At 56.7% G+C, this 10,805-nt stretch overlaps 4 protein-coding genes across 4 annotated transcripts; 1 reads left to right on the top strand and 3 right to left on the bottom strand.

Moving 5' to 3' along the window:
* Nucleotides 1-6,874: 6,874 nt before the first annotated feature.
* On the top strand, nucleotides 6,875-7,570 carry B0H18DRAFT_830128 (uncharacterized protein; the record flags this gene model as incomplete). Its single annotated transcript, XM_048039385.1, has 3 exons — nucleotides 6,875-6,953; nucleotides 7,279-7,464; nucleotides 7,521-7,570. Coding segments are annotated over 3 exons (315 nt in total), but the record flags the coding sequence as incomplete, so codon positions are not given.
* A 122-nt stretch (nucleotides 7,571-7,692) lies between these two features.
* B0H18DRAFT_539755 (uncharacterized protein) lies at nucleotides 7,693-8,096 on the bottom strand. The gene has a single exon (XM_048038525.1). The coding sequence runs from the start codon at nucleotides 7,998-8,000 to the stop codon at nucleotides 7,767-7,769; it is 234 nt and encodes a 77-aa protein (XP_047884386.1). The 5' UTR covers nucleotides 8,001-8,096; the 3' UTR covers nucleotides 7,693-7,766.
* On the bottom strand, nucleotides 8,097-8,853 carry B0H18DRAFT_539777 (uncharacterized protein). The gene is made up of 2 exons (XM_048038526.1): nucleotides 8,834-8,853; nucleotides 8,097-8,780 (listed from the first exon to the last, which is right to left on the bottom strand). Exon 2 carries the CDS (start codon nucleotides 8,638-8,640, stop codon nucleotides 8,194-8,196), a length of 447 nt encoding a protein of 148 aa, XP_047884385.1. The 5' UTR covers nucleotides 8,641-8,780; nucleotides 8,834-8,853; the 3' UTR covers nucleotides 8,097-8,193.
* Nucleotides 8,854-9,670: 817 nt separating this feature from the next.
* Nucleotides 9,671-10,176, bottom strand: B0H18DRAFT_964033 (uncharacterized protein; the record flags this gene model as incomplete). Its single annotated transcript, XM_048043182.1, has 3 exons — nucleotides 9,671-9,826; nucleotides 9,930-10,007; nucleotides 10,075-10,176. 3 exons carry the CDS (start codon nucleotides 10,174-10,176, stop codon nucleotides 9,671-9,673), a joined length of 336 nt encoding a protein of 111 aa, XP_047884384.1.
* Between the last annotated feature and the right edge of the window lie 629 nt (nucleotides 10,177-10,805).

Here is a 10,805-nt window from a genome sequence, read left to right as displayed (position 1 = left end):
GTCTTAGCACGCGTACGCGGTTGTTGATGGCCCGTTCTGTCGCTGGACGACTAGGTGGTTAGCAAATGGCGCTGGGCAAGCGGGGAGATCGGGTTCGGAATGTCAACTTCCTAGTACTCAGAGTATACAGTAGATACAACTGTGAAGCTATTTACTACAGTTCAATGAATCCAATTGTGTCATTGTGCGTTGTCACTTGGGATACTGACAACTGCTTGAATTGAAGTTCAACGGAAGGATAAGTGTCTTGGGAAGTATTCTTGGAGTAGCAACAAGCTGTAATGTGCTTTCAAACGGACATTACATGTATTACTATACATTAATTCAAGAACGGTACTCTTTTACATGTACCACAAGCTAATATTCCACCTGACCAAGCTATTTAAGTACTGTATGGCTTGAGAACCACTCTACGTGACTTGTCAAGTATTTATATATCTTGCCAAGCCAAGTAGGTTTTTCCTGATGGGGCTCGCCGCAACTCCAGCACACTATGGTGCTACCACTCGCGCCAGTGGTCGTTTTCCCTGCTGGCGCTGGTGTGGATTTCGGCGGGCCCTTGTCACTGACCACCACCGCTTTGGACACCGGTGGTGCTGGCTTCGACACCACCACGGCCCCCACACTTGGTCGGGTCATGAATCGAGCGAACGGACCAGTCGTCCTGGCTCGACCGGCCAGGACTGCTGGGGCAACAGGCTTTGATGCAGTGCGGCGATCACTTCCGCGAACCGCCAATGTCGCCTCGTCCGTCGAGGAGACTGTACATGACGGAAATACCAATCTTTGGCACCGTCTGTCAATGCATTCCCAGTGAGCCGTAACCGGTCCATGTCTAGACGTGGACCCGTTATCCGGAGCACTGAGAAGTACGTTAATAGTTCGAAGAGCCACTCTTCGAACCGGTATAGGTCATCGGTGCCGGCCCAGGTGGATGGCTTGTCCATCTTGGCCGACCTCAAATAACCTGGTGCTTCGCCGTCTGGCTCGTCGCTCACCAGTTCCTCGATCATGCCTAGACATTGATCGAGGGAGCGACTGGTGTTATGCGCTGGGCCATCCATGTCCCTTTCGGATGTGGATGGTCCGTGCTCATGAGTACTACTACCTTGCATGTAGGAGTACATGCCTTGGTAGTCATACTCATGGCTCGTCTGTCCAGACGACGAACTTGAACCCCCTACTCCGGGTGGGAATGATACTTGTACTCCCTCTCGGGAGTATGTGGATCTGTTATCAGGTTTGGGTACTTCCCCGCGGAAGTACCTCCTGATTTCTTCGCGAGCAGCGGTCTTTTGAGATGCGCTGGCTTGCGGTCGGACACCCTCTGTACGAGGGGTCGTACCATGCTTCCGTTCCGCGGGTGATGGGGTTACTGGTTCAGTACCCTCCTTCGTCCCACTGCTGCTCGATACCGACGGTCGCCTGAACGGTGGGACCATGGTAGGAGAGGGGACTGCGGTGGGGCCCGGTAGTGATAATGGATCTTATCATACTCAGGCCCTGACGTCCGGTAAGGTGATCTTACCTGGCGACTACTACTCGGAGTAGTAGTCGTCCGTGTCAGTGTCGGGATCCTTTCCCTTGCCGCCCGACGTCGTTGGTACTCCTCTTCTAACTCTCCTCGCTGGCGAGGGGAGTTGATGGCCTCCGCGGTGATGAGCCCTTAGCTCATCTACCCACCGAAAACGCGATTTACGGTCGGTACGACAGTACACTAAGTCAGAACGGTCGACGCACTGTCCGTCCGTTCGAGGGAATCGCCCGATGTTCGAAGCTCAAGCGTCAATGTTCGGAACCCTTAGTGGCAAAGTCATACGGTTTAGAAGAGTCACTACATTGGTAGGACTACGGGCAAGTACACGGCTAGGTCAAACTAACTAGTGACGGCCTCGGCAACTCTCGTATCTATGGCCTCGACCTCCACACCCATGACCACCACCCCTACCCCTACGAACAGACGGATCGGCGTCGAAGCTACGGTCAGTGTTGACGCGCTCGAGCAGGCTTTCGAGCAACCCGACGACGGTGTCGTGCGTGCGGCGCTGGTCGACTGCGATGTTGTGAATCGCTCGACCCATGGACTCGAGGTTGTCGGGCAGCTGGCGGAAGTCGGACAGGATCAATGTCTCGCGCTGATACTGCGGGTTCGCGAGAGGACGACGCTCGGCCTGGTTGACTTGTTCGAGCAGTACCAAGGTCTCGGACCACGCGATCGTAGGGTAGGGCGAACCTAGGATGTCCCCCTGGTTGCCATCGCGGTGAAAGGCCTCGTCGAGGTAACACATCAACTCGTCGATCTCGGGAAACGACCTAGGAGCGGGAAGCGTATCGTTTGCTAGCAGGATGGCCCGGCTGCGGGACTCGAACAAGAATCGCTGTTCGAAGGTCGGTTCGATGGTTCGAACGATAGTCTAAGTTCGGAGGCACGTACGATCATCCAACGGACTCCATGGGCCCAAGCCAGCCACTCTCCGGGGCTGTTGGCATCGTATCGCGGCTCGACAAGTCCCTCGGTCTTGAGGACCTCTAGGAGGCGGTAGTAGCGGGCAGCGTACGCCTCGGAAGTTGGGTCGAGGTGCGGCATGTTCGTGTAGGTCAGGCGAACTCCTGCAGCTGTCTCATATCTTCGAGGACTGTCACCGGCTCCGGTTATGACCTTCGCCGTTCGGGGACGGTCGCCCGTTATGCGGAACCTGCGGAAGGCCGAGTTGGATTCTCTCATGTGTTAGTAGGTCCGGGTCGAGCGTTGTGACATTCTCCGATTGGCTGCTTTCCTTATCACTTTCATTCATCATTTCTTATTTCTCTTGGCTCTCTTGGTCTTCGGACCGTATTTTCCTGTATATACTCTGGGACTTGTTCCCTTCGAATCTCAGAGACCCCCTTACCCTCTCAATCTCACCTCGCACCGGGAGGTTCGTCAGCCAGTCAGTACGTTCGGAAGTCAGCAAGTTCGCCAGTCAGTCAGTACGTTCGAAGCCAGTCAGTCAGTTCGCCAGTACGTTCGCCAGCTCGTAGTTGCCCCGAGAGGCTCTACACTTCTTCTCCTGCCGTCGCTCGCCTTCCTTGTCACCGTTCGTTCGACACGTCTGTCGAAACCCTCCCTCCTACCTTCGAGGCTTAGCCCTCGTCTTCGAACAGTCTTCGACATCTTCGAAGCTCTCCCACGTCGTTCGGAGTCTTGTCCGTCCTCCTCCTTCTTACTTAGACCACTGTACAGCCCCTCGTACATCTCATAGACGCAGAGGCCTCGCATACCACTGCTCGACCTCACGGTTGGGTTTTTGTGTGGCTTTTGTGTTCTTTTCGGTCGCGTCAGCGGCTGCCTTGAGAACCGGGTCCTCCTGGTCCTCAGGTTGGGGTACTGCGTCCCTACCCCTGACGTCTGTATCGATTCCATGTCACTTACTGTGTCGGTATCGGACATCTCAGCTGCCTGGCGGACAGTTGTCATTTTCTGATTTGTCTCTTCCAATACTGCAGCCAACTTCGCGTCAAGGTTGGCCGCATTCTGGCGAGACTCCTCGCGGAGCCGGCCCAGCGATATCTTGAAGTCGTCAAGTACGCTCAAGGCTTTTGCCGCCTTACGGGATCCCGTACGGGATCCCGTACGGGATCCTGTTCAAGAATTGGTTGCACTGGAAGCTCGGGATCGAGGTTTGTGCGGTTCTGTCCTCAAGCCAGCAGGATGCTCCTTCGCAGGTGCATCCTGTGTGTTGGTCGTATCAGTAGAAGTCGCTCGTCGAGATGACTGAGCCCTCCTGCTCGATACCCCTTCTTCGGGCCCTAGGTCCTCACGCTCCTTCTTGATGGAAGGAGACGACGAGGTCCCATGTGGTTGCGCTGGGGCCTCGACCTTACTGGTCGAGGCCTCATCACTTGGGTTGCCTTTCGGGGCAGTTGGTGACGACGTGTTGGTCGTCATCGAAGATGCTTTCTTTTGAAAGCGGCCACGGCTATCTCTTTGTGGTAGCGGCCTGCCTGTTCGGTCGTACTCTGTGATGGAGTGATGTTTTGTTATGATAGATTGCGCTCGACGTTCTCAATGTCGTATTCGACCGCACGCACTTCTGTGTAGAAGTTCGAGTTTTCGAAGGAGCGTAAAAAAGTGTAACGCCCCCTTACTCACGCCGTGATATGCTGCACCCAGTCTCTATTCCAGAGTGGTGCGGTATTGGTGACGAGTGTAAAGGAGCTGGAACTCCCACACTCGCTGGCGCCTACGCACGTGATCGTGGATACATGATATGTCCTAAATTAGTAACTACGTGAATGTAACGTAGCCACGTTACAGAGGATCAGCTGTGAGATTGTGTCTCACAAACGATCATACATGAGACAGTGTCTCGGCGTGAGCAATCCATGAGCATATACTTTGAACTCCGCTGCGCCGAGCCTCTCCGTGCGGAGGGCTGCTGCGTGCAGCTCCTCTCAGCCGCGGCTGCCACGAGTAGTGCATTGCAGGGGTTCGGGTAACCCGCGAGGGTCGCGGGTACGGGTACTCTCGGGTAGGGGTATGGGTACCGAGATCTCGACCCGCATACCCGCCGGTACCCGTAATAGGAAATGGGTGCGCGGCGCCTTCGGGCACTCACCACCCACTCAGATCTGAATCTGGTGGCTGACACAGCCACCAGAAATGGAGCTTCAGGAACCGGATGATAGGATATTCATATTTTCGAGATTGCATAAGCACACGGTGCAGTACTAGTTACCAGCCCACCCTACCATCAATCAACAAGTCTCCCCCTCCCCCGAGACTGCCCTCAATGTCCGGGAAGCACCCAAAGCGAAAGGCGGCCTCGCCCACACGCCGCGCGATGTATATGAAACGCGCGCGCACTCAGAGTCCCGACTCGGGTTCAGAGACAAGCCTACCCAAGACAACCAAGCCTCCTAAGAAAAAAGTGAGCCGCCCAACAGCACGGGGGCCCGAGCCAGCTTCAGGCCATCCATCCACCTCAGCGAGCTCTGGTACCACGACAACGACAGGGGAACCAGGGGCCGCATCCACAAGGCATAGGCAGAACACGAGCACCAGCAAGACATCGAAGAGGTCGACACGGAATGGGTCTGTAACTGTCGAGGATGTTGTCAACGAGGATGAAGTGATAACCATGCACTCGACGTCCGACCTGGATGAGGAAGACAAGGGGAGTAGTGGTGAGGATGGTGTGGAGGATGATGCTGCCGAAGAGAACGCCGAGAATGAGCTTAGTGAGTGATACTAATGCAACAATCCCAATGACGAACTCACCTGTCATCGTAGAACGCATGCAAAGGAAATGGACAGCATCCGTGTACGCTTTCTTCAAGCCAGATGTCCTGATCGAGCACCGCAACGGCGGCCGGCGCGTGCACAGCTTCCAGTGTGCGAACACAGGCTGCAAGCAGGTCATTTGGCGGTCACTCGGGACGAAGGACGCGTCGTCGACATCGAACATGAGGAAGCATGTGAAGGCCTGCTGGAGCCCTGAGGCACTACAAGCCGCGGACGCAATCGGGTCAGCTGCGAAGGCCAAAGACAAAATACAAACTTACCGAAGAACCCAAGATATCAAGGTCGCATTTGGGAATGTCGGGAAGAAGACAGTAACCTTTTCGACACGTCAGCATACTGCTTCGGAGACTCGGTATGATCACGAACTTACCTGGGATACATATGTTTGACACAGTTCAAGGGCCGAGATCGTTCGCTGGGTGTCGGAGAGCATGCGCCCATTCAACATCGTGAAGGATCGAGGATTCAACAGCTTGATGAAGACAGGGCGTCCGGAGTACAAGATACCATCGCCGACTACGGTTGGGCGCGATGTACGGAAGATCTTCGAACGTACGCGCAAACACGTCGCAAAGATGTTGAAGGTGCATATTGACTGTCATGTGATCTGACGCAAGACTCGAAGGACAGATTGAGGACTCACCAATGCGACCCACAGGAATACGACGGCGATTTGAACTTCGCTACCGACGCATGGACTTCGCCCAACCAAAAGGCCATGGTCGCCTTCACCGTCCACTTCGAACGTGACGGCGAACCAATACGCCTTGTCCTTGATGTTCTTGAGGTGCCGGTGTCCCACAGTGGCTTGAATCTGGCCGATGTGTTTGCGAAGATGCTGGAAGATCTGGGCCTCGAGACGAAGGTCAGTGAGACGAGGTTTGAGACTGCAACATACATACTTACCTTGTTACACAGGTGCTCGGTGTGACCTGCGACAACGCCTCCTCGAACGACGTCATGATCGACGAGCTCGAGCTGATGCTCAAGGGCTTCCCTGGGCGCCGCTCGCGCTCGCGATGTTTTTGCCATATTGTCAACCTAGTAGCAAAGGCACTGCTCCGTCAGTTCGAGCCACCCAAACCGAAACGCAAGAAGAAAGGGGATGTAGACGACACTGACCTTAATGAGGACGATGTCGATGATCAATCGCTGACCGAGTGGGATCAGGAGTTGCAGAAGCTGATGGAGGACTTGGATTTCGACGAAGACCCTGCGGACCCCCATGCTGATGACGTGGATGGCCTGTGGGATGCAAACGAAGAGATCGACGAGGCCGGCAGGGCCAGCAACGAGGCGCAGGTCCGCCCGGTCAAGATGATGCTGCTAAAGGTCAGTTTTCGAACTCTTTATGTAGTCAGACCACTCACCGTGTCGTGCCCACAGCTACGAAAGATTTCCATGTTGATACACCACTCGCCGACGCTGCTCTTGCCAGCCTGGGAGAGAGCAGTCGAGGCCGTCAAACTGAAAGTGAACAAGCTGCCGCGGGATGTACGTACCAGGTGGAACTCGACGTTCCGTATGCTGGATGTAGCACTCCAGTACCGGCGTGCCATCGAACGGATGACTGAGGCGCAGGCGAATAACCTGCGCCAGTGGGAGCTGAATGAGCGAGAGTGGACGATTGCACAGCAACTCTGTGACGTCCTTCGGGTGAGTCACTTTGGTCACTTTGTGGGTCCACACCGTTACTTACTCGTTTCGTACCACAATGCCTAATACGTGCACTGCCCTCTGCCCTGGTCACGCCCGCGCCCGCCTTGCCGCGTACCCACAACCGCTCATCTCTGCTTGCTCACTTGCCTGCGGCCTGCGTCAACCTTGCGGCGGGTTCGCCCACGGCCCGGGGAACGTCACTACGTGTTGTACTCACCTCATGGACTCTTCCTTCGACTCCTCGACGCCTCGGTCTCTTCGTGCTTTCCCCTATTCAAACACGCGCGCACCGCGGCAGGTCTTTGCCGACGCGACCGAATTTTTCTCGCGTGAAGGCGAGGAGGCCCCGACTCTCACGGATGTCATCCCATCCATGGATGAGATTGACGAGCAACTTGCGACGGACACCACGGACACGACGCTCGATCCAGCCATTCGCGTCGCCGTCGGGTGTGCCAAACGAACCATCAATCATTACTACGACAAGACCGATGAGTCGGCGGCATACCGCATCGCAATGAGTACGTACCTCGGTGTCAGGTAGTACACGGACTGTCACTGATCAAACTATGATCAGTTCTCGACCCCCGTTATAAGCTCCAATACTTCACCGAGCATGGGTGGCTCGCCACATCAGGAAACCCGCCCCATGCAAATGTGGCGCAAATCCGCGCCAAACCCGCGTCGCGCCACTTCGGGCGCCAGTACCTTGCAAAGGGGTGTAAATCCGTGTAAATCCGTGTAAATCCGTGTAAATGACCTGCTTCCGTAAATATATTCGTTGTTCGATTAATTACTCGTAGTGCTGCCACGGCGGCAACGTTCATCTCCTTCTGTGCCACCTGCTCCCGCCCTGAACCTTCCGCATCGCCCCCACGCCCAGCACACGCCCAGTCATTGCAGCCCAGTCATTGCCGACGCCATTGCCTCGACCGTTATCATACCCAACGCTACCTCTGCCTTCTTGCGGAGTGACTGAAGCCTCGTGATGGAGGCTGCAGCCCCCGTAGCCGTCCGAGTAGGGAATGTGCGCAGGCTTGCGTCGTAGGAAACACATAAGGACTGCAGTGTAATGGTCAAAGGCATGACACTACGCGTTGTCGTCCCATGGGGCGACGACCGCGAGGGGCACACCCAGGACGTCAGGGATAGAGGTACGGGAACAGTACTGGCTGTGGCCGCGAGGAGAGGTGCTTGATAGTCCAGGGAGGGTCGCTGACTCGAAGGCTATCAGTGCGACGAAGCCCGACTCACTCATGTGGCAAGGCTGCGGGGCGAGCACAGCCCCGGCCCGCTTTGGCGGGAGACGACGCGGCCTGCACGAAGTTTGGGCGTGGCTGCCTCGCATGAGGCCCACGGTTGGGATCGGGGAGACCTGAGGAGACTAGCGGGTTGGCGAGGTGACGAACGGCTTGCGCGAGCCGCCGCACTTTAGTGACGACCGGCTCGAGCAGCACGCTCCACGCGGTCAAGGTGGTCTTGTAGTTCGCCGAGATTTCCGCGATGCTCGAGGTCGGAGGAGTATGCAGCTCAGCCAGTCGTGCGCTCGCCCGCAACGGGCAAGGCCGAAGGCGGGGGACGAATGAGGTGAGGAGCAGGCTAAGAACACGCCACGTCGCCCGCGGTCTACTCGCTGGCTGTGTTTTCACGCAAGGCGTTCGCTCGTGTTCGCCCTCGCTACTATGCTCGCCCGCCATCCGCCGCTTACCCACCGTCCACTGCTTGCCCTGACATGCCGTTACGCGCGAGCGGACCGCTCGCCGATCGTAACTGCGCCTGCGTGCTCGCCGTTGTCATCTACAATGTGCAGCAGTGTGGTGCTGCACGTCGCAGCGCCCTGTGCTCGCTGTCAGTTACCAGTTCACGCGCGTCTGCACTCACCTCGGCTGCCCTTCGTTCGTTGGCTGGCTATGCCGGCGCACAGGGTGTTGGCTCTGCGGTCGTGATCGCCATGTGTATCGTCTTGCGTCTCGGGCCTTTGGTGAGCTTGCCAGAGAGGTGTCGCCGCATTTGTGGTTAGTGGTCGCTGTAGTTGCACAATGGGTGGTGGTATATAGTGTACAGCGGCCCCTCATTGGTACAGCACTAATCACTCGGCCTCCCGGAGGGGCCAAAGCAACCGGCATGCACCATACGATGGGATGGGGGATGACGAGCTGGCCTATGGTGTAGGGGCTGATTGCGAAGGTTAGGTACTAGTAGGCGTTGGTGGTGCGTCTTGTAGGGCGAGAACTTGAACGTTCGCAGTAGGGAGTCGGCACAGGCTCTTCAAACGGTGTTGAGCCACTGTCGGCTGAGGTCGTCCCGAAAGCGCCACAAGAGCAGCGCGGAGTGTGAGATTTGAGTGACGATGTAGCCAGGGTGTGTTGTAGTCAGGAGTCAAGGGGTTGCAGCAGAGCGTCAAAGTGGCAATTGCCTCTCGTCTTGCAAAGTGCGAGAAATAGGCGCTGGTATCTCTGGCTCTGTCTGGGCTGTTCGAGCTACGGCATCGAGGTACGTTTTTTATATCTCATTGATCATTCTGTTATTGTGTCTTCCTGTACATGCCTCCACGAGCTTTTATTCTAAATGGGAAGTGTTAAATAAAGCGCTTTGTTGTTGGCGGCGGTCGGGCGCTTGCGCGCGCTACGGCGGGGTACTCGCAAGCTAAGTACGATGCGCGTGAGGTTTACGACTACACGTGTAATATATGCATGCCTATCCACACACGACTTAACAGGTAAAGCGTCACAAAGTCCGAATAAATTGTCGCCCGTCCATTCGGCTGAATGCGCTTGCGAGCATCGAGAAGATGCCGAGCTTGAGGTACGGCGAGCGCGGCTCGACGCGCAGTGTGGTCGAGGCGGTGCGCGGCGTCGCGTAGGGACTCGTGAATGGACAAGGCTAATGTCAGGATGAAGGAGGCTGCGCGCACGAAGTGCAGTGGCGAGTTGCCCGCCGTAGTCTTCTCATTCAGACCCGAGTCTACATCGGCGGCGGCACGTACATCGTCACCGTCGGGTTCGATGATTCCGTCGTGGAGGCTGTTCGTGAGCGAGAGCTCCTCCTTGGATCCGTCACTGGGCTAGAGCACGAGCGTGGGATCTACCAGGCGCGAACAACTCGAGCGCGACGCGGTCCTGAGGGCGGACCTTCTCGTAGTCCTCGGAGTCGGCGAACGTGAGCGCGAGCATGCCCTGCTTCTTCAGGTTCGTGTCGTGGATACGGGCGAACGAGCAGGTGATGGCAGCCATACTGCCGAGGAAGCGGGGCTCGACAGCGGCATACTCACGCGATTAACCCTCAAGGTAGTTGTGGTCACCGATGACGACCCACTTGATGCTGTGGTCGCGGTAGTAAGCATCGGTCTGGGAACGGCGCCGTACTCGCCACTGATCTGGTTCTTCACCTTGTTAGCCTCGCCGTTTTGAGTCGATCGTATAGTTTTCTATGCAGAACCGTCAGAAGAAGGTACAAGGCAGAAAAGAAAGACTACGCACAGTAAGATGCCCTCGAGGCGACCGCGGGACTTAGCCAGGAGACGCAAGCGCAAATTTGATCCGCCAATTCCAATCGATGGCGCAGGCATGAGTAAGGGCGAGGGCGTGGCCGAGCGCAAGACGGGCGCCGCGAGTGCGAGGTGGAGGGTGTGAGCGCGAGAAGAAGACGCCAGCGCGAGAAGGCCCTGGAGGGCGCGAGGGAGGGCAGGCACTGGCGAGAGCAGATGCGCGAAGATGAGGGCACGAGCAAGATCAGCGGGAGTGGATGCACCAGGAGAGCGGGGTGAGTGTAAAGGCAAGTGTTCAAGCCGGGCGCCGTGCGTCTCAGCCAGGCTCCCTGCTGCTGCGCTCTGCAGGAATGCGAGGAATGGGTGAAGGGTGGC

This window comes from Fomitopsis serialis, assembly GCF_022376445.1.
Source record: "Fomitopsis serialis strain Sig1Antser10 chromosome Unknown B0H18scaffold_584, whole genome shotgun sequence".
NCBI classification, from domain to species: domain Eukaryota; kingdom Fungi; phylum Basidiomycota; class Agaricomycetes; order Polyporales; family Fomitopsidaceae; genus Fomitopsis; species Fomitopsis serialis.
Note: the sequence above shows the minus strand (reverse complement) of the source record. Positions and strands in the feature narration are given on the sequence as shown.

Coding starts and splice junctions, on each gene's coding strand:
- B0H18DRAFT_539777 (XM_048038526.1), bottom strand. CDS start 8,640: ATGGCGGGCGAGCATAGTAGCGAGGGCGAACACGAGCGAACGCCTTGC.
- B0H18DRAFT_539755 (XM_048038525.1), bottom strand. CDS start 8,000: ATGTGTTTCCTACGACGCAAGCCTGCGCACATTCCCTACTCGGACGGC.